This window comes from Talpa occidentalis, unplaced genomic scaffold, assembly GCF_014898055.3.
Source record: "Talpa occidentalis isolate TD23 unplaced genomic scaffold, MPIMG_talOcc4v2.1 talOcc4.14, whole genome shotgun sequence".
Classification (NCBI taxonomy): domain Eukaryota; kingdom Metazoa; phylum Chordata; class Mammalia; order Eulipotyphla; family Talpidae; genus Talpa; species Talpa occidentalis.
This window is the reverse complement of record NW_023601433.1, coordinates 89,440,730-89,461,678: the sequence shown is the minus strand read 5'-3', so window position 1 is coordinate 89,461,678 and position 20,949 is coordinate 89,440,730. Positions and strand designations below refer to the sequence as shown.

The 20,949-nt window shown below is 57.4% G+C and overlaps 1 protein-coding gene across 1 annotated transcript in view; it reads right to left on the bottom strand.

Moving 5' to 3' along the window:
* Positions 1–20,651, bottom strand: part of TMEM132C (transmembrane protein 132C) — a 177,045-nt gene extending 156,394 nt beyond the window's left edge. The window contains exon 1 of the mRNA XM_037509872.2: positions 20,567–20,651. Within this exon, the coding sequence (XP_037365769.1) occupies positions 20,567–20,651 (85 nt within the window). The remainder of the gene's footprint in view (positions 1–20,566) is intronic.
* Positions 20,652–20,949: the final 298 nt, after the last annotated feature.

Below are 20,949 nucleotides of genomic sequence, written 5' to 3'. Positions count from 1 at the left end.
TGCTCTGGCGGGCTGAGCTGTGAAGCCCCAGTGCAGAACAGAAACCTTCAAGGCTGGGCTCCTGTCCTGGCACCCAGTGGGGTCCCGTGTGGTCCGTTTTTGCTCTTCCCTGCTGGTCGGTCTGCAGACCCGGGGCTGGGTCCCCTTGGCAGAAGCTAATGGCAGTGAGAAGATCCCCGTGGTCCTCATAGAAAGGAAGTAGCTGGGTCTGTCTGCTCTGCCCGTCCACCCTCCTGCTCAGAAATGCACTCGGCCATCGGTAGGTAACACAGCCAGAAATGCCCGTCCTGTCCGGGACCTAGAGAAGTTCAGTGCTGGAACTAGAATTCTTCTTACTTCTGGTACTCAATCCACCTTCTAGTGCTCCACCGTCCTCCTTCTAGTGCTCCACCTTCCTCCGTCTAGTGCTCCACCATGCTCCTGGTGGTCCACCCTCCTCCTGGTGCTCCCCATTTTTCATGACATTGAGACCAGGAAGAAAGTAACAGGGAGACAGCACTGCAGGCAACCTGTGCACCCAGCTGGGCTGACACGTGGTGTGGGGTGAGTCGGGGATCTGCTTTTCAGTGCTGGGTGGTGGGCAGGAACAACTGCAATGTGGGCAGTCAGGAGGGACCAGGCCCCCTGCCCAGGGCTGACTAATGAGCTCCAGGAGGCAGAGGGCACCTGCTTGTCATTATAAATAGTATCCGTGTGATTACGTCCATGTTAACACAAAGAGTTCCCAAGATAATCCATTATGCCGATTAAAGAGCATTTAATGAGTTATATAATTAGCACAAATGATTAATAAAGTATTCACTATCATATGAAAGTGCAAATACTTGTTTGTGAATGTTCACAACAGCCAAAAGGTGGAGCCACCCAAACGTCCACCTTGGATGAAGGGGTAACTGTGCCAGGACCTATTGACACTAGACTGTTCCCCAGATGCGAAGGGAATGAAGGACCAACATATGCTGCAGTGTAGACGAGCCTCAAAGCCTGGGACTCAGAAGGAATCAGAAACAAATCACCTGCTGTATGACTCTATATGAAATGCCGAGAAGAGGCAGCTCCCCAGACACAGGAAGGCAAAGGGAGGCTGCTCCCACACAGAGCTGAGGGTCACCCATCACCACAGCTGGACAGTGCTGTGCATCCCCTTTTCAAATACGATCTCCCTCTTTGGGGGTGGAGGACTGGAGGGAGCCTTGAGGTCACAAGTGTCCAGGAAGGGGACTCCACGTGGGTGATAAGGCAGATGGTGGCGTCCCCAGGGGCCCATCCCCACGGCAGCTCTGGGGACCAGCAGGGACCTCTGCCCTGTGCACAGAGTCCAAGATGCTCACCCCCCCAGGGGCTATGCTGAGCTGTGACAGGGATCAAGGCTGTCGCCCATCCTGGGGGGGCCTGTGTTGGCTTCCTCTGGGGGCCATGCTCCTGGTGAGGCTCCCCTTGAGCAGGTGGCCACCCTGCTCCCTGGGAAGCACGGAGGCCACCCCCACCTCCTCCAGGCTCTTCTGTCCACTCAACAAAGGACTCGCAAGCACAATCACCCTTCCTGGCACACGGGGCTTCTCTGAGATGACCCAGAGCCACCTGCGAGGAAGGAGGTGGGAATCCTTAGAACTGAAGACAGGCCTGAGGCGGGCAGTGGGGTACACTCTTCCCTAACACATTCAAGGAGCTGAGCTCACGGGGCTGAGCACAAAAGGGCACTTCATGGGCCCCAGGACAAGCACGGGGATCCGGGCCCATGCAAGATGGACCCAGCAGCTGGGCTGCAGCGAGGCCGCCAGGCTCTCCCCTCCGCAGGCTGCATCGGGGGCAGCGCGGGGCAGCCGCAGCATCACATGGGAAATGCCCGTGTTGGGAGACGAGATGCCACAGACACACGGGGACATGCCGGCGCTGCTCCCAGACAGGCGTGGGGAAACCACAGCCACGCCCACGCTCGAGAAGGGCGCATGGCTGGGCCGGGGAGGAGGAGGAGGAAACTTCCACCCCGGGGATGGGAGGCAAACTGGAGTAGCTGTGGGGAGAGGGACTTGGTGACCTAAAAGGGCTAGAACTGGAAATGGGGGGGGGGACCTGGCAATGCCCTGGGCACCTCTCAGAGAGCAGGGACCGCCAGCTACAGAACGCGTGTCACTCATGGCCATGCCGCAGCCCTGTCGGCCACTGCGGGGGACGCAGCCTGAGCACCCCTGAGCAGGACTCGCAGGAGGCGCATTCGCCTCCCCATGGGCGCAACTCAGGAGTGGGGGTGAGGCTGGGCGCGTGGGAGGGACAGACCCTGGGGTCTGCGGAGCGGACCACTCAGCGAAGAGCTGACAAAACCAGGGGGCTAACACAAAGTGAGGTTCCGGAGGGCTGGGGAGGGGCCAAGGGGCACAGGGATGGGGAGTTGGAGAAAACGAAACTTGCTGGGTCACAAAAAAGAAAGACAAGCCTCGCCGCCTACCCCGAGCCAGGCAGGGCTGCTCAGTCCTCGCCGCCGCCGAGCGGCCCACAGTGGACACCTGCCCCCTCCGTGACTGTGCCACTGGCGCGGGGGCCCCCGTGGCCGCCACTGGCCCTGGGGCTGGAGCCCCCACTAAGGGACGGAAAAGCGGGGCGATGGCCGCAGGGCCTTGACCACGGGCCCCGGGGAGGGACGGCGGGGTGCCGGGCACACGCAGCTGGCCTGGATTCCCAACTTCGGAGAAACGCACGGGGACATTTATTCCGAAAAGAAACTGAGAAGTCAAAATGCCATTAAGAGATAATGCAGTTTTTGCTTTCCTTAATTATTAATAGACATCGAGGAATAATTTAGAGTTATATTAAAACTGGATGAAGGAACTCATAGCACATCTGGGTCACAGGAGATTATGGAAATATCTGGCCTCATTTCCATGGCACCTGATGGAAGCGCGTCCTGCCAAACCACCGGGAGACGTGACGATGTGCAGTGAAACACGGGCCCCTGGTCGCCGGGCTGGTTTTTTTCCTTCCAATTCGGAGAGCTGGCGCTCCTGGGCGGGTGATTTTGCTCACCTCTCCCCAAACACCCCGAATGCCCTGCGACACTGCTTGGCCCGGATGGAGTGAGCCTGCCCCTGTGGGCAACTCGGCCTCCTCTGCCCGCCGGCCGGCAGCCTGGCTGGGGGAGGGGCGCGCCCTCCTGCGGACTCGGGCCTCCTAAGCGGGGGTCCCAGCGCCCCCCTCCCAGCCGGAACCCGGCCCTCGCGGGGGTCCAGGGGCTGAGCAAAGCCGCTGGGGAGAGGGGCTCGCACCGGCTCCTGCCTCTGGCTCCGGGACACTCACTCAGCGTCCAGCCTCTCCCCAGCACCCTGACTGGGCGGTGAGGGCCTCACGTCTCCGCCATCACCACAGTTTCTGGAGAAGCCTCTTAGCCCCGTCAAGCCACAGCCCGGGGTCTCCTAAACAACAGACGTTCTCACCGCCCAGGGCTGGGCGCCTGCGGTCAGGGCGGGTCCCGGTGAGCACAGGAGCCCACGCTGTAGGATTTGAGGGGGACACAGACACTCAAGCCACCATTAAAATACGGGCCCTTGGTAGCTGGGCTGTCTTTTCCTCCAAGTCCTGAGACCCGGCGCTCAGGGGTGGATGATTTTGGTGCCCCTGTGCATTCGTCCATGTTTCTTTTTCTCCAAGGCCCCGGCCGCGTCCACCTGACAGACACAAACACAGGTCCAGGGGACGCGGACCAGGGCGCCTTGGAAAGCAGAGCTAAGAGCAGCCGGCTCCACTGCCCTGAGCATCGCGCCTCTCGCCGGCCTTTCCACCGCCGCGGGAGGGAAGGCGCCAGCACCGTGCTGCGTGGAGGGCTTGTCCCGCGGTGGAAGGGGGAGCGGCCCGGCCCGGGGTCTGACCTCGACATGTTTTAAGTTGAAGTCAACGGGATGGAAATGTCCCTGGGGAATGAAAAATCTGCATTCTTGGCTGGAAAATGATCTTTCTGTCATCAGCGTCAAACACGACCCAGCAGGGACAGATTCGGGCTCCGATGTATCCACTGTCTGAATGTCAGCACGAAGCCCCCACAGGGATCCCGGGTGGCCAGCAGCCCCGTCCACGCGCTGTCCGCCTAGGCCCACGCCCAGCCGCAGGACCAGCTAGGGTTGCTGCCCGTCGCCAGCAGCCTTCAGAACGCCAGATGCAGACAAAGCTGGCATTACCTTTTTTTTTTTCCCCCGAACGATGGGGTAATAGATGGGGGAGCTGCTTAAAATAGGAGATTTGCCAGTGACCACTCTCCTGTTCCCACCGCGGGGAGGTCTTGTTTTTAATCACCAGCCAATTCTTCCATTAGAGCAGAAGATAATGGTGTTTAAATGTCACCCAGTGCCCGCTGTCTAACAGCTGTGGTTTCGTCATCCTGGATAATTTCATTTTAAATGGAAAAAAATAAAAGCCACAAAACCACAACCCAAAGCTGGAGCATCCTCTAAAGTCCAGTGGCCACCTCACGTTTGGAGGGCCTGTCTGGCGCTGGGGCCTGCAGGGGCCACGCCGGGCTGCGCGGGAGAGACTCAAGGTCTGAAATGCTGCCTCTTCCGCTCCTGACAATCAAGGCCTCCCTGGAGAGGGTTAAACCACCTTTCCGCCCATCTGCCCATCTGCCCTGCCTCGGGGCGCTTTTCCTTCCTGGCCTGACATAGCCCCTCTCCCCCCGACCCCGGCCCATGGCCTGGACTCCCCATGGCCGCTGGGCACGAGCTCTGAGTTCTGCCAAGATCCCCCCGCCCACGTCATCTCGGCGGGCCTGCCCCTCCAACAGCTTCTGCCCGGGCCCCGGGAGGCTGGTTCCGAGGCGTGCGTGTGGACGACCTCAGCGAGAGCCATGTCTGATGCCCGGGAGGCTCACGGGCCTGACATGTGTTCTCAGGCAAAAAAAGATACAGAGAATCTAAAAAGATGAAGCCAAACTTAAAGGGTTTTGAGCCCTCACTGGTAGCTACGACCGTGTTGCCATCAGCAGCTGCCACCGTACGGCAGGTGACGAAGCTAGAGGGGATTGAACGAGAGCCTTGCAGAGAGCGGGGCTGGCTCTGCTGGGCCTACAGGGACGCCAGGCCTGCTGGAGTGGCTGGTCAGCGAGGGCTATGTCAGGACCAAGGATCCAGGCCAGAGGCTTGGAGGTTTCAGAAGGAGAAAGCAGGGCCCAGAGTGAAGGGTGGCAGGTAAGCGTTGGCCCCGGCTGAGTCAGGGGTTGCTGTCACTCGACACCCCTGCTCCCACCAGGAGGAAGGGCCTACTCAGTGCCCCTCTGGGGAAGCGAGAGCCAATAACCCTAATAAGACATGACCCGGGCATTGCTGGCACACAGGAGGGGGTGCGGGGCGGCCAGCAAGGCCCCTGGGCCCTTCCCAGCCGGGAGGGAGCCCAGATCCTGGGTGGGGCGGGCAGGGTAGAGGACGCGGCCCTGTGTGCGACGGGACCGTGCATTTACAGCGACACAATCACACGCCCACGGAAGAACAAACACAGCCTACGAGGACGAAGACGCGAGTCTCAGAGGCCCCGTCCTGCAGGCGTCTATCTCCACAACGCTCCCGGAGACACACTCTCCCTCCCGAAGATGGAGACCAGGGCGCGGGCGGGGCCTGACAGCTCAGCTCGTCCACACCGTGTGGCCGCAGGGGTGTGGACAAGGCGGGACCCAGCCAGCCCGCACAGCCTCCGGGCAGCTCCTGGGCGCCGTCTGGCATTCTGGTCATGGCCATGCAACTCTGGGGCCTGGGGGCGCCAGCTCCGGGATGCTATAAATATTTCCAAATAAAAACTAAAACAAATCCACAAAAAAGTAGGCCCATCACTCGCCCCGAGGCAGGAGTGTCTGGCAGACCCAACAGAGCAGGAGACTGGACACAACGGGGGGGCTGAGGTTTTCTACAACCCTTGAGGTGACATGGGGTGAAGTGGGGAGCAGGCTTTGGAGCCTTTGCAGCTACCCTGTTACACATCCACTCTGTTTCAGGAACTGTCTTTCCATTAAAACAAAGCATCACACTCAGAGCCCCCCTCAGAATCCCGGGACTGTGAGAAGGAAGGGCCAGATGACATACTGACCCCAGGAAGAGCACGTGACCACTGTGGGACGTGGCCAGGCCCGCCCAGCGCTGGAGGGAGGCAGCGAGAAAGGCCGGCCTGCTGGGTGCAGGTCCAGGTGAGCCCACGCCAGCACACCCGGGCCAGTGCAATGTCGGCCCAACACAGGAGGGACAGGCTGGGGGAGGCGACGGTGATAAAGGCCAGAGAGTCACCACCCGGGGAAGCAGCTTATTAGGGACCTGAAGCCAAGTGGGGGCCATGAATTACTTGGAGGCCTGACCAAGGAGTAATCCAATCGTCCATTTACACCTGGCGATAAACCAGGCTCCCTGAGAACCCCCTGACTTTACAACCCCCTCCCCCGCCCGAGTATTACAAATGTAATGCTCGCAGCCCCTCCCCCCAGGCGGTGCCAGGACAACCTCTCTCTGCCTATCACAGGCCAGCAGAGGTGAGTGGCCGCCACCGCTTCCTCCCTGCGCGCTCCTCGGCGATGTGGCCACTGCTCTTCAGGCCGGAGTCACCGCCACCTGCTGAGCCGCCTCCTGTCATTGCCTGTGGAGTCGGGAAAGCTTAAAAAGGCAAAACTGAACACGCCCGCGGCAATGAGGGAAAACGCGGCCTGGGCGGGAAGGCAGCGCCGCACGCACAGACCCGGCCCCCCGCCCCCGGCGGCAGAAGATGCTCCCGGAGGAGCCACAGGGTGCTGACCCCGAGGCGGCCACAGCAGCCAGGGGTTCGCTCTGCGTCCCTGTTTATCCAGCGCTTCTCTGAGACAAGTTCCCAGCACTTTAACCCCAAGCGCTGAGCACCTGAGCTCTGGCCACCCGCGCTGCTGCCCCGCACGGGCCTGAGCGCGCGTCCGCCCACAGGGGCGTCTCTCCCGCCTGCAGGTTCCGGCCACGGCTGCAGCTGGTTGAATCCGTGGAATCAGGGTTCCAAAGCCTGGGGCTCAGAAGGAGTCAGAACCAAGTCACTTGCTGTATGACTCTACGAAATGCCGAGACCAGGCAGCTCCCCAGACGCAGGAAGGGAAAGAGAGGCTGCCCTATGGATCCGGAGGTTCCGACTCTAAGGGCCCTGAGCATCCGCGGACTTCAGGGCCCACTGTGCGGGGCAGGGCGGCCCAGAGACCAACCCCCAGGACGCCCAGCACGGCTCTGGTTCAGGTTTGGGGAGTCAAGGTTATACTCTGATTTTTGCCCGCGGGGGATTGGCGCCCCGACCCCGACATGGTTCACGGGACCACGGCATATGGCTGCTAAGGTCAAGGAGAGAGTCCACGGAGAGACACAAGTTCCTCGCTTTCTCCTGGCTTCCCAGCCCTCTCCTGCGCCGCTGGTGGCCACGGCCACGCTGAGACCCGCGCCCTGCACTGCAGGCCGGTTCTGACCTGGCCGAGGCTCAGCCGGTCCCTGTCCCGGGACTGCTGCGAGCTTAACTAGGAGCGAGACAGGCAAGGGACCTTCTGGAGGCGTCCGTCCACCCCACGCTCGACAGAAGGCCCTGGAAGGCTCATCGCTCCCTCCAGCCGTCAAAGAAGAAACCAACGACAAAGCGAAACGTGGGACATTTCCACGGCAGGCAGCGCCGCACGTGGACACTCTCAAAGACCAGTGGACGCCGGCGGACACCAGGAGGCTCCAGGGTTGAGAGGCAGAGGGAGGTGGAGGGAGGGGAGGCCACGGACGGTGGCGGGAAAAATAAATTCAATAAATGAAACTGAACACCAAGCTATAGACTGAGAAAGGAGAGCGGGGCCTATCACGCGACCAGCTTCTCTCCAGGATACATGAGAATGGTCGTAACCCCCTAGCCCCGGAGTGGACCCCCTGACTTGGCAAGACCCCGGACGGGGCGTCGCTCGCACCCTGCTTCCCCTCTGGAAGGATTTTGTGCCAAATGAAATCTGAGAGCGGTCATTAATTATGAAAATTCACAATGCATAATTATAATAATTACTCTGATCACATAAACATTACGCCGCCATGAATAATTTACAAGGAAGCTCGCTTTTGGAGAGAAGGGCAATTAGAATGAAACCGGCGAGGTGACAGCGAGGACACAGGAGACGGGCTCCCGACGCCTCGCGGTGGCGAGGACGCTCAGGCCTGGCCCCCAAGACACATCCTGACCCCCAGGCTGAGCCCCAGAGGCTGCGAGAGGCCGGGTAATGAATGCGCTTCTGAGGGTGGAAGTCAAGAGCTCAGAAAGAGGTTTTCTCCTCCAACAAAACAAGTTCAGGCTCCTGTCGTCATCCACCAGCAAAAGGAAATCCCTGACAGCAGAAATCCCGTCCCCAAATACAGACAGTGACGCCCCGCGTGCCGAGAGCTTGCAGGGCTGCGTGGAGCCAGCCGCTGCGTGGAGCCCGGCCGCGCAAAGCCGGGCCTGGGGCGAAGCCCAGGAAGGGAAAGAGGGCGTTGGTCCAGGAAGCAAGACCTGCCTGGCCGGAGACGCCGCTCCTCCCCGCCCAAGTTTTGCTTTCTAGCCCCTTGCTGAGAATGAAGGGCAATTTCTGCCTGCCACAGCTCCCGAAGAGCAGGGGACTCAATTACGCAGCTGGAAAGGCGGGGAAGTGGGGGGCGGGGGCTGGGCCCGTGGGGCTGGGGTGTGCATTTGAAGGGGGTTGTCTCTGCTCCGCTCGCTGAGAGGATTCGGGAGACACAACCTTGCCGGCTTTATTGGCAGACTCCTTGCTGTTGCCAATAAGCTGCCCCATGTTTGTTGACTCTTAGGCTGTTTTTTAAAATCCAGGTCTGTTATGAGAACTGTATTTTGCAGCGCAGGCCAGCGCGTGCAGGCGCCCTGGAATCCCGAGCCCACCTCGAGCACGCCCTCAGGGAGTGTCTGTCTGAGTCTGTTCCTTGCAACGAACGGCAGCGGGTTACTAAATCGATGCCCTGCGTCTTTCTGAAATTGGATCATCCTTCCGGTACCACTGAGGCGCACCCAGGTATCAGCCAGCCTGCCAGAGGCAGAGCGCCCTGGGGTGGGGTTGCTTCCGGAGGCCAAGACCCTTTGTGGTGAGGGTACACAGAGCCGGGGGGGCCACAGCCCTGGGAGGGGCCCGCCTTGGCCAGAGGAAGCAGGAGACACAAAGCGAGAGGAGAGGAAGACCCAGGCACCCTGTCAGCCTCCCCTCCAGTCTTTGTCATCACCTCCAGTCTTTGTCATCACCTCCTAATGCGCAGGGATCTAGGGGCCAGAGCAGCAGCCACCTGCCCAGATGTGAGCAGGGAACTGGTAGGGGACTGAGGGTGCACAGGCAGCTACCTGCACAAGGGCTGCTAGGAAAATGCCCAGGCTCTGAGGGTGCCGGCAGACCCCTGCAGAGGAGTCCCCAGAAGAACCCCAGGCACAAGACTGTGGGTCAGGGCAGCAGGACAAGCCTGAGAAACAGGAAGCAACTGGGGACCCCCCTACCAGGCTCCCCTCTTCCTCACCTGTTTCTGCTCTGCTGGACACCCAGCATCCGCCCTCCCCCGCCATCTGTCATTCAGCCTCGTCTTCGCAACCGCCCACTCAGACGAAAGGGGCAGCGGGGCGTGTGGCCTCCAGCGGTTCAGGCGGAACCCCTGGCCGTGTGGCTGCCCCAGAGGGCCCAGCGCGTCAAAATGCTTCCGGAGCACAGAACAGCAGGATTTGACCGCATTTCCATGCTTTTACTTCCCCGCCCACATTCTCTGGGAACAGCTCTGAGCAGACCACAGGAGCGCCCCTGGGGATGCCAAACTCCCTCCCAGCCCTGCCCTCTGCTCTGGCTCCGGGCTGACCTCGAGCTGCCGCGCATGGCTCGGCCAGCAGGGCGGTGCTCTCGCCCGCTGCCATCCCCACTGCTCGAGGCCAACTCTTCCTTGAAATGATGAAGACTTGCCGTCAAGTCAGTAATTCTCAACACGGGGTGGGCCGTGCATGTATCAGAATCCTGGGGGCCAGGCTGGCAGTCAAAACCTCAGCCAATATTTCCCACAGGAAATCGAAAAATGCTTATGTTTTATGTTGCATGAACCACTGGAGGCAAAGCTCAAACATGTATTGTTCTCGGACTCTCCGGAGACAGGGCGGCGTTCCTGAGGGATGGGGGCCCTCTGGGAGGAGTGGAGCAAAAAGCCTGGATTTGGATTTTCACTTGAAAAGAGCAGAGATGGTTAAAGTCGGGAGACGCCACTGCCACAGAGGCAGGTTCCTGACCACAGCCCGGGCAGGTCTGAGTCTGGAACACCACAACGCCGGGGTAAAGAGGCCGATCCTCTGGTGACCCCCAAAGGGCTGAGACCCCGAGGGCAGCCCCCCTCCTGGGTCTCGTGCCCTTAAACTCCAGTGTTTTCGCAGCTATGAAGGGTGTTCCTTTCTTTGCCTCTGTGCTTTTAGGGTCTGGGCAGACCATTTCCCCCCTTTTCCAGAAGCTCTGGTTCCAAGCACGGGCGGGGGCTGCTATCAGAAAGCCCCAATCCCGGAGGAGAAGCAGCAGCCGGCGGCTCCTCGGCTGCCACCTGCCATGCGCCCTGGGCCAGCATCTGCCCAGCTGCTGGGTGTGGATCATTTTGGGCAAAAACACAGAAGGGCTTTTAAACTTGTTTTCATGACGCAATGACTTAATATTTGGGGGCAGGAAATGCAATTAGCATATAAAACAGTAACTTTAAGGGAACGCACGGCCCAGGGCAAGGCTCAGATTAAAAGACGAGATTTGAAATAGAGAAGAACTGGCGCTGAGTGAGTGAGCGGCAGTGCAGGTGACGGTAGTGCGCGGCAGGACGGGTGGTGTCACGCAGGGCAGGTGGCGGCTTAGCAGGCGCTGATTGGAAATCAGCAGCGACTTTCTGTCTTCCAGGACTGGCCTCCCATGCAGCTCTTGGGCACACTTGGGTCTCAGGAGGCCCTCTGGTACGAGTTTCCCGACTGTGTGTGTGTATGTGTGTGTACCCTACAAACCAAGGACCTGTGTTCTGGACACAGCCGTGCAGCTATGAGTCTGGGAAGCCCTGCGATGCTGTGGTCAGCAGGCGCCTGAATCTGGAGAGGCCCAACAGGGACCACTTCGAATAGTCCTGCTCACTCAGCCTTTTTCTATTGGTGCACCCAGCTCTCCTCTGCCCCTGGTTTTCCTCTGTACCCCAGCTGCAGCCCTCACAACCTCCTCCCCAGATCCTAGGCAGGATAACTCAAGCACTTGGTCTTGTGTCAACCAGGTGGATGAGCTTAGAAATGGAACAGAGCCAGCAAGACACATGTGGCCTCCACTGGGGTTAGTGAATGTTGGAAAGGGGTATTTGACCCCTCAAGGGGGTGACCTTGGAACTGCCAAGAGCCTCCATGTAGAACCTAAAATGAAAAAAGTTCTGATGGTATCATAGCACACCTGGATCAAGCCATATCTGATGGCCATGCAAGATTTCATCATCACCCCAAAGACATCTTGATCCCATCTGCAAACACTTCTTATCTCAGTAATTCACTCAGTTGTTAAAAGAGTTCTAATCAAGGAACTTTTTCACTGTTCACAGTGAAATTATGGTCTCAATATTTTAAGTCGATTCCTTCCATTTGGCCATTATCTGCACAGGAGGAGGCAGGGGGACAGAGAAGGATGGCCACCTAGAAGTCATGCTGATGCCAGGCACGTCAGAGCACCCCTGCACCTCACGTCTGACAGGGACGCGTCCCAGACTTGGCTGTCTCTGCTCGTGGCAGGAGGCACATCCTGCCTTCTTGGTGGTTGCTCCACAAACTCTGAGAAGCAGCCATCCCACTGGTCTTTGGTTGGTTTCCTCTATTTGGCCTGCTTGGTTGAATGGATGGGGTCGCACCTGTGGACACAGTTACATTTTGGGGTGTGGACTGGCTTGTCTCTGGCACCAAGCTTTCTGTGCTCTCTGTCTTAGCAGTCTGGGTGGTGAGGACTTCAGGTTCCTGGATCCACGTGTTCCAAATCTGACCAATCAGAAACTCTGCCCTCTTCGCGCACACTCATGCCTCAGGGTTAGGTCAACGTGGGACTCTCTCTACCCACTTCTCTGCAATTACCTGGGAGTCACTCTCTTTTTGTTGATTGTGCTATGTGGATAGATATAAGCCTGGAGCTACTGGCGGTTAGGATGACCACCCAAAACGCAACCAACGCAGAGGACAGCAGAGATACGAGATGGAGAAAAACCATGTCTGACAGTGAGTGATTCCTGGATCCAACAGTGCCTGAAGGCCACTGAGCTCATCAGTTACCTGAGCTAACACATCTATTTCAGCCACTTTCTCCCTTTTGTCCTTCCTTTACTTCGTTTCCTTTTTTGTGTGTGTGGCTTTGATACCATTTGCTCAACATGGGTTTTTCAATATTTGCAGCTAAATGACTAATAAAGTAAATGATCAAGAGTATATTCAAAGTCCATTTCCATTTGGCAGGGGGAGAAGACTTGTCTTATTGTTCCCGGTGGAGACAAAACCACGTTCCTGTTTGTGGTATGAATGAGATTTTGTTTTTTTATTATCATTGTCTTTGGTATAAAATCATCACTAAACTGGAAGCTCAATTGAAAGTGCAGAATTAGCCTCCCGCTCTGGGTACGTGTTGGGTGGAACTATTGCCTCCAGTTTCTTTGTTTATTTTGAGAATAAAAGCAATCCCCTATTGCTCGAAGAACTGCTCATCGACCACTGCGCCAACGTGGGTAGCACTTTATCCACATTTCAACAGCCTTGGAGTCCACGGAGACCGGGCGGGCACGCGAGCGAGCAGACATTATAATTAAGCAGTTGGAGGGACCGACTGAGCAAGAAAGAGAAGAATCAGCTGCAGGGACAGGTGAGGACACCAACCCTGGGAATGTGGCGATGGGGGTGCTGCCTGGATGGTTCTGAAGACTCACGGAACCCAGAGGGAGCACGGGGCTTAAGGCGCTATCGGGGGTATTATGAAACTAAGCCAAACGGAATTATGTCTAAGCTGCATTTAAGCATGAAGTCCACGAAGGGAGGCCTCAGTGTAAGCCACTGGCTCTCTGTTCCATAACAAATGGCCACCTCTTGCTTGAACAGTTTTTCCTGTTCCCTGGTGTCGTCAAATCCACCACTCTTTTATTTTCTCGTACATTATTCCCAGTTACTTAAGAGCTATCTATGTGCAGCTTCCATTATATTATATTGTGTGATTCTTTTGTTATCATGATCAGAACAACTACGACTTATTGAATAGTCGGTATGTTCAAATCTTAACTGTGGTTTATGGACTGGAGAGCCCCTTATGTGACCTTATCTGGAAAAAGGGTCTTTTCAGATGTAACCGAGCTGAAGCTCTCGAGGACCCTAGAGCAATGCAAGTGTCCGCACAGGGCGAAGGGGAAAGACAGACAGCGACGCCTGTGGCAGCGGCAGATATGGGAGCCCCAGGGGTGACCAGGAGCTGGAAGAAGCAGAAGGCCCTCCCACAGGGTGCCTGGACAGAGCACAGCCCTCTGGCTTCTGAGCCTGGACTTCCGGCTCCAGAATTGAACGAGAATACGTTTCTGTTATATTCATATGACCCGGCCCATGGCCATGTGTACTGACAGCCTTTGGAGACACCGTGCTAAGTGTCTCAAGCTCACTCTTAAATTACGTATTCTCAGCAACCTCACAAAGCAGGCATGGAAAGAAAACGAGGCTCAGAAGGGTTGTCTTTACTCTCACCTTCTCTGGACACTCCAGATGACAGGGGTGGGGCGGGGGTGGACATGTGCCAGCGTTAATTCCAGCTTCCCTCCTGCCTTCTTTTGTTATCAGTATCTCAGTTTTTCCCTGGGCAGCCAAAGGCCTTGAACGCAAAATGATGGCAATGTCCACCAGACTGTCGTACCCTTCGCTACGCGGAGTGGACCTGGGCAGCTGTTCTCACCCCTGGCTGTGCCTTCCGATCACCTGAAGAGCTTCCAACAAGTAAGTGATCAGCTTGGCCTCCTGTCACCTCCAGAGACCCTCCACCAAAGACCCTGGCTGAAGACTTTAGGGGTAGCACCTGAGAATTCTACTTTCAAAGCTGCCTAGAGGACTCTGAACCCCAGACTTTGGGCTTCTTCTCCCCTAGAATTCAAAACATGAGCCTGGAGATAAAAATAAATGGCATCACTGATGGGGAGCCAAACATCAGTTCTGACTCGAGGGACCCTGCAGCAGGTGACTTTCCATTCCTCGGAAACCCGACCCTTTCAGAAATCCAGAGCCAGGAGCTGCCAACTACTTGTCACCCGGGTGGGCCTGGTATATTTCTGTTGCTGACAACCAGCCACTCTGACCAATTTCTCTAGGAACCGGCAGGGAGGAAGCCCCCACATGAGCATCCATCACCCCACACTGGCAGCACCATCATACGTGTTTAAGAAGAAACATGCCAGGTGACACAGAGAACACAAGGCCTTCGGTGTCAAGTCTCTGAGCTGTGTTAGGACCCCACACATTGGCAGGTGTGAACTTCACACTCTCTGCTTCCCGTAAAACATCCTTGATCAGAACAAAGAAATGAATGCAGAGCAGACAGCAAAGAGTCTATCTAGAAACAACAGATGTCTAGATACACTAGTGTATCTAGAAACACTGTCTAGAGTGTTTGCTAATTCAGACTCTGGCTCTATAGTATTTCACCTTTGATTTCTCCTTAAGGAAGAATTTAAATCCCTAAGGCATAGAAACACAACAAACAGGTAGGGGAGAAAATAAGGTCTGATGGTTGAGGGTCCAAATACCCGCTCAAAGGCAAAGGTAGGCCAATGAAGCATAATTTCATCCTTTTTTAACGTATGGGCAAATAATCTTGAATTGAAAATTGTCTTTTCCATAGGTAAGTCGTAAGATATATTCATGTTAAAGGACTGTACACAGAGGGGGAAGGTACTGGGACTACTGCGGTGCAGGGCTCTTATACAACATAAGATGCCATTAGCATAATTTTAGTGTGGGTTTTGATTAATTAAAGATGCATTTGTAAACCTTAGGGCAATGACTAAAACTTTACAAGAAGTATAAATAATGAGCTGAGAGGGAAGATAAAATGGAATCACAAAAATATATATTTGACCTAAAGCAGACAACAAAATAGGATAAAGGAATAAAGAAAAGATAAAATATTTTAAAAGTGAGCAAAATGGTAAACAGTAAAAGCACATCAATCATCACATTAAATGTAAGTGGTTAAAAGACAACGATTAAAAGACGGAGATATTCAGACTGAATAAATTCAGAGCAAAATTCAGAGCAAATGCTGTTTATAGAAATCAAATTAAACATAAAAACAAATACTAAGTAAAATTTAAAAGGATGAAAAAGATGTTATAATGCAAACACTAACACAAAGTGGCTATATTGACATCGTGAAGTAGGGTTCAGAACAAGGACCATTTCTGAGAACAAAGAAGGAAGTCACAGGCTGCTAAAGGAGGCAGTTCACCAAGACACTTAACAATCCTAAACATATTTGTACCTAAAGCACTGTTTCAAAATACATGAAGAAAACACTGATGGAACATACATGAAAAAGAGGTGAAATCATGAGACTCTGCCATCCCTCTCGTCATAGGACAGAACAAACAGATAAAAACTCAGGAGGTATATAAACTACTTGAACAGCACCCTAGACACTTGGAGAGCCCTTCTGACCTTGTGCTAGGTAGAGATTTCTTAGATGTGACAGCAACACAGAATTACTAAGAGGAAAGCGTTAATAAATTAAACTTTGCTGAATTTTAAAACCTTTGCTCTTCCACAGACACATACAGGGAAAAATACCTGAATGCACACATTTGAGAAAGGGATTTGTATCCATAATATATAAAGTACACCCAACATTCAATAATAGGAAAATAACAACCAATGAAAAATGGGCAAACTATTTTCAAAAGACATCACCAAAGAAGATGGAAGGATGGAAAATTAATACAAGAAAGTGCCCGGTATCATTAGCCATGAGGTTAAGATGGAAATCTTAGAGAAACTCTGCTATAAAAATAAAATCCAATGGATAACATTAAGAGGTGCTGATTATACAAAACAACTATACTCCCAAGTCCTGCCAGCGGGAATGTTTAAAAAGAGTTTGCAGTTTTTGATAAATTTACTTAAATAATTATCACACCACCTAGCAATCCCACCCAGCAAAATACCCCTTGGGTGTTTACCCAAGAGAAATGAAAATCCACCTTCACACATAAAATCCCCCTTCACACATAAAATCCACCTTCACACATCACCTGTTCATAAATAGTTACACTACTTTTTCCCACAATCACCAAAAACTGGGACTAGTACAAATGTCTCTTAACTAGAAAATGAAAAAACAAACGTTAGTGCCGCCATTCCGTGAAATATTCTGCAGCACTTAAAAAGAACAGCCTTCTGATACACAGGGACAGTGAACGCATTGTGCTAAAAATGAGAGAAGCAGATCCAAACGCTGAATCCTGTGTAACTCCATTTGATGAAATTATGAAGGAGGCAGACCAGAAGAATAGGGACCAAATCAGCAGTTGCCAGAGACTGGGCATAGGGGAAAGAGGTGGGTGCAGAGGGGCAGAGAGGAACTTGGGGAAGTGTTAGCATTTCTGTGCCTTCATTGTGACTGGTTGCATTTGTCAAAACTTGAAACTCTGTACTCCGAAGGGTGAACTTCACTGTATGCAAATTGTACCTTAATACACTTGACTTTTAAACAAAGCAGAGCGCTGTGAAAATATTCTATCAATCAGGCTTTCCATTTTCCCCATTAATTCAGTAATACTCCCTTTCACTCCAATTAATATCCCAGAGACTCACTCCTACTAGCCTTGTTTGCCCCGGCTCTGGGAGGCTGAGGAGCTAACACGTCCCAAGGCTTTGTGGCGCTGGGGACACAATGGAGAGCTGGAGAGCTGGAGAGCACGGGGCTCCGGACTCCAGCCCCTCCTGGAGATTGAGCCCACAGGGCAGGATCTGAGAGCAGAGAGCTGGAGGTCTTGCGAATTCAAAGGTGGAGGAAGGTGCAGGGTGGGAAGAGAACCTCAATAAACACCCACCACAGGGGCCCCCAGACTCATCCTGGGTGCCATGTAGCCACATGGGAATGTGCACCCAAGCCTGGCAGAGCACCCTAAGAAAAGCTGGACTTTTATATGCAAATTCTCCCAATTTTGGGAGCAGACATTTATTTTTTTAAATACTGAATTTTAATTCCACTCCTAGGGATTTACCCAAAGGACACAAAAACATTGATTCAAAAGAGCACCTGTACCCCTATGTTGATTGCAGCACTATTTACAATAGGCGAAACCTGGAGACAACCCAAATGCCCAAAAATAGATGACCGGGTCAAGAAGATGTAGCACATATTCACCATGGACTGGTACTCAGTGATCAAAAAAGATAAACTCGTGCCATTCGCAGCAACGTGGATGGAGCGAGAAGGAATGATGTTCTGTGAAATAAGCCAGAAGGAAAATATGGGATGGTCTCCCTTACAGCAGGAATATTGGGGACCCAATAAAACATCAGTGTGAAAAAAGGTACTAACAGTACAAAACACAACACAGCAAAAACGGACAATTAGGAAACAGACCTGCTGCCGGGGAGGGGGGGGCGGGAGGTGCGCAGGGGCCGAGGGGAGGGTGCTCGGGTGCCTTGGGGAAGGCAATTCTCTGGGGACTGCCCCTGAGGGCGTGGGGGGAGCAAATATTGTTTAAAAAAATAAAAATTCAAAAAATTTGAATTTACAAATAATACACTTGACTTTTAAACAAAGCAGAGCGCTGTAAAAGTATTCTGTCTGAGAGTATTTTTAACACAGAGTTTTATCCCTGGTGGGGCCGTCAGAGGAGGCCGCAAAGTGCTGCCTTCAGTCAAGAGAAACACAGGACAGCTGTGCCGCGGAAGCGCCTGAGTGGAGCTCAGGTGAAGCGCAGGCCAGGCCGGCTGTGGCCAGGGAGGAGGGAAGCTGGACTGGTAGTTGGCAGGAAGGCTCCCAAGGGCTGAAAGAACCCCGAAGGAGCTGGCACCCAGCAGGGCGTTTCAGCTCGAGGGGCAGCAAAGGATGGCGGAAGGACGTCCTTGCGGGTGAGTGAGCCGGCGAGTGCACCTTGAGTGTAAGAGGACAAGGCAAGATCACAACTGCCAGCTGGTAGCGGGTCCCTGGGAGCCCAGAAGGACCTCCACTCCGAGGACCCCACTATCCTATTCATGACACCGGCACAGCCCCAGAGCCCCCATCACAAATTCCAAATGTCCACGGCCTGCTAATACGCAGGTTGGCTGGTTTTTAATAGACGTGGAGGCCGGCGCTGATCTAAAGGGAAGCGAGGGGCGTTTGGGCTTTCCCTCCCAGGTGTCAGGCAGACGGCACCGCGCGCCCCGTCCTCGCGGAGCCTGGGGTGCTACACCGTCTATGACATGACTCCACGCGGCCGTCCATCTCCCCGTCATCCCTGCCTCCCGCCACCCCTCCCTCCATGTCATCATCCCAAGATCTCAAAATCCTGAAACTGGAAACACCTCTGGCCCCACACTCTCCAGAAAAGTGCTGTGGCTCCGCGGAACGTCCCAGGGCCCGTGTGACTGACGCCCATCCCGCCACCCTGAGGACACCCAGCCCACCAGAAGGGGCTCCCCCCAGCCTCACCCGGGGCCACCTCCTCAACCGCCCCTCAAGGACACCGCACCTCCCTTCCCTCCGCCTGTCTAGACCCTGGACGGGCCCTTCATTCCGCCCTGGCCTGTCCCCGGCCCTAAGGGGCGGCGGAGCCTGCGGACCCACCGCGGACAGACGGACAGTCCGCACTCAGCACTGATCCGCGGCTCTGCGCCTTCCAGAGACCGCACGCAGATCCCAGGCAGGAAGGTCAGCGAGAGGCTTTTATTTAAGGACAACACCGATTTCATCACGGGCCGGGCGGCTTCCCCGAGACGCTCCCGCAGCCATCCTGCTCTCGGGGGATCGGAGGGGGATTCGGCGGCTGCTCTCGGTGAGAGAAACAAAGTGGAAAACGCCTCGCAGAAGGCGGCCGCGAGCCGCCCGCCCCCCTGTCAGATCGCACGAGAGAGAAAGCCCCAGACAGGAGGCCCTAGGAGGGGCGGCGCGGGGCGCGGGCGCGGGGTGCGCGGGAGGGGGGATCCGCCCCGCAGCCTCCGCTCCGGCCCGCGGGGGCTTCTGCAAACCCAAACCCGGCTCCGCTTCCACAGGAATGGCCGCCGGCCCTCGCGCCCGGGCGCCCCGCTCTGGCCGCGAGCGCGGGACCCTCCGGGCCACGGCCGGACCCTCCAGCGCGAGGAGGCGCCGCTCCGGCCGCGGCCTCCAGGGCGCGCCCCCCCGCTGCGCCCCGTGAGTGCTTCGCCCCCGGGAATCACCCCGGGGGTGGGAGGGTCACCACAAAGGTCACTGCACACGAGGGAAACTGAGTCCCGGACACGCCGCGGGAAGGAAGGCGGGCTCTGGACGCCCGACTTTTCACACTCTCCCCAATCCTTCCCCCCCCCCACGCTATTAAAACGGCAATTTTGTTCTGTTGCTGCTTCTGGAAGCTTCGGCCTCGGAGGACGGCAGACCGCGGGCCTCTCCCAGGTGCGCGCTGACTTCGCGGCGGCCGTGACTTTCCCTCCCCGCGGCTCGGGCCGGCGCCCCCCGCCCCCAGCGCCCCGGAGCCGGGCCGGGCCGCGCGGGGACCCCGGCGCCCGCGACCCCCCGCCGACCCCCTGCCCCCCCACCGCCTGCCGCGGCCGCGCCGGTGCCCCGGGAGGGGCAACAGGCCTGGCTCGGGCCCAAGGGGGCGCCCGCCGTCCTGACGGGAGCCGCCCCGGCCGGGCGCCCAGAGCCGGAGGCAGAGGAGGCGGCCCCGCGCGGCCCCGCCTCGGACCCCAGGCGCGGCCCCGCCCTCCCGCGCCCGACCCCGCGCCCCCGGCCGGTCAGTCAGCCCCGCGGCCCCGGCCGGTCAGTCAGCCCCGCGCCCCCGGCCGGTCAGTCAGCCCCGCGCCCCCGGCCGGTCAGTCAGGCCCGCGCGCCCCCCGGCCGGTCAGTCAGCCCCGCGCGCCCCCCGGCCGGTCAGTCAGTCAGCCCCGCGCGCCCCCCGGCCGGTCAGTCAGCCCCGCGCGCCCCCGGCCGGTCAGTCAGCCCCGCGCGCCCCCCGGCCGGTCAGTCAGCCCCGCGCCCCCGGCCGGTCAGTCAGCCCCGCGCCCCCGGCCGGGTCGTCCGCTGAGGCGCTGCGGCGCGAGGGGCGCGTTCCTTCGGGGCTCGGCGCTCGGAGGAGGAGGGGCCCTGGGCCGGCCCCGCTCCCGGACCCCGCTCCCGCGGCCGCCGCGGGGCATCCTCCCAGAACTCGGGGTGGGGAGCAGCGCCCCTCAGCCACGCCCCCTCCTCACCCGCGGCGCCCCGAAAGCGGGGACAGCCGCCGGCCCAGGCGCCCCTCCCGGCTGGGCCCCGCGACACCCGCATTCGGCGCCCGCGCCCCCCCGCCGCGCCCCCCCCGGCCCGCGCCCCCCGCGCCCCCCGGCCCGCGCCCGCGCCCCGCCCCAGGCGCCCCCGCCGCGCCCCGCTCACCTCTGCCCAGCAGCGCGCCCAGCACCAGGCTCAGCGCCCCGCACAGCCGCGCCGCCGGCCCGGGGGCCGCGCCCTCGGAGCGCATCCTGGCCGCGCTCACGCCGGCCCCCGCCCGCCCGGGGCGCAGCGCCCGCCCGCGGCCCCCGCCGGCTGTCCCATGCCCGGCGCCCCGCGGGCGAGCGGCCGGGCCGGCGGCGGAGGGTGGTGGCGCCCGCGGGGTCGTCCGCGCCGCGGCGCCTCGATCGCGCGGCCGCTCGCGCTCCGGCCGGGACAACTTTTCTCCGGCGCCGCCGCGGCCCGGCCCGCCCCGGCCCCGCCCCGCCCCGCCCCGGCCCCGCCCCTTCCCGCCCGCCCCGGGCCCGCAGGCCCCGCCCCGCCCATCC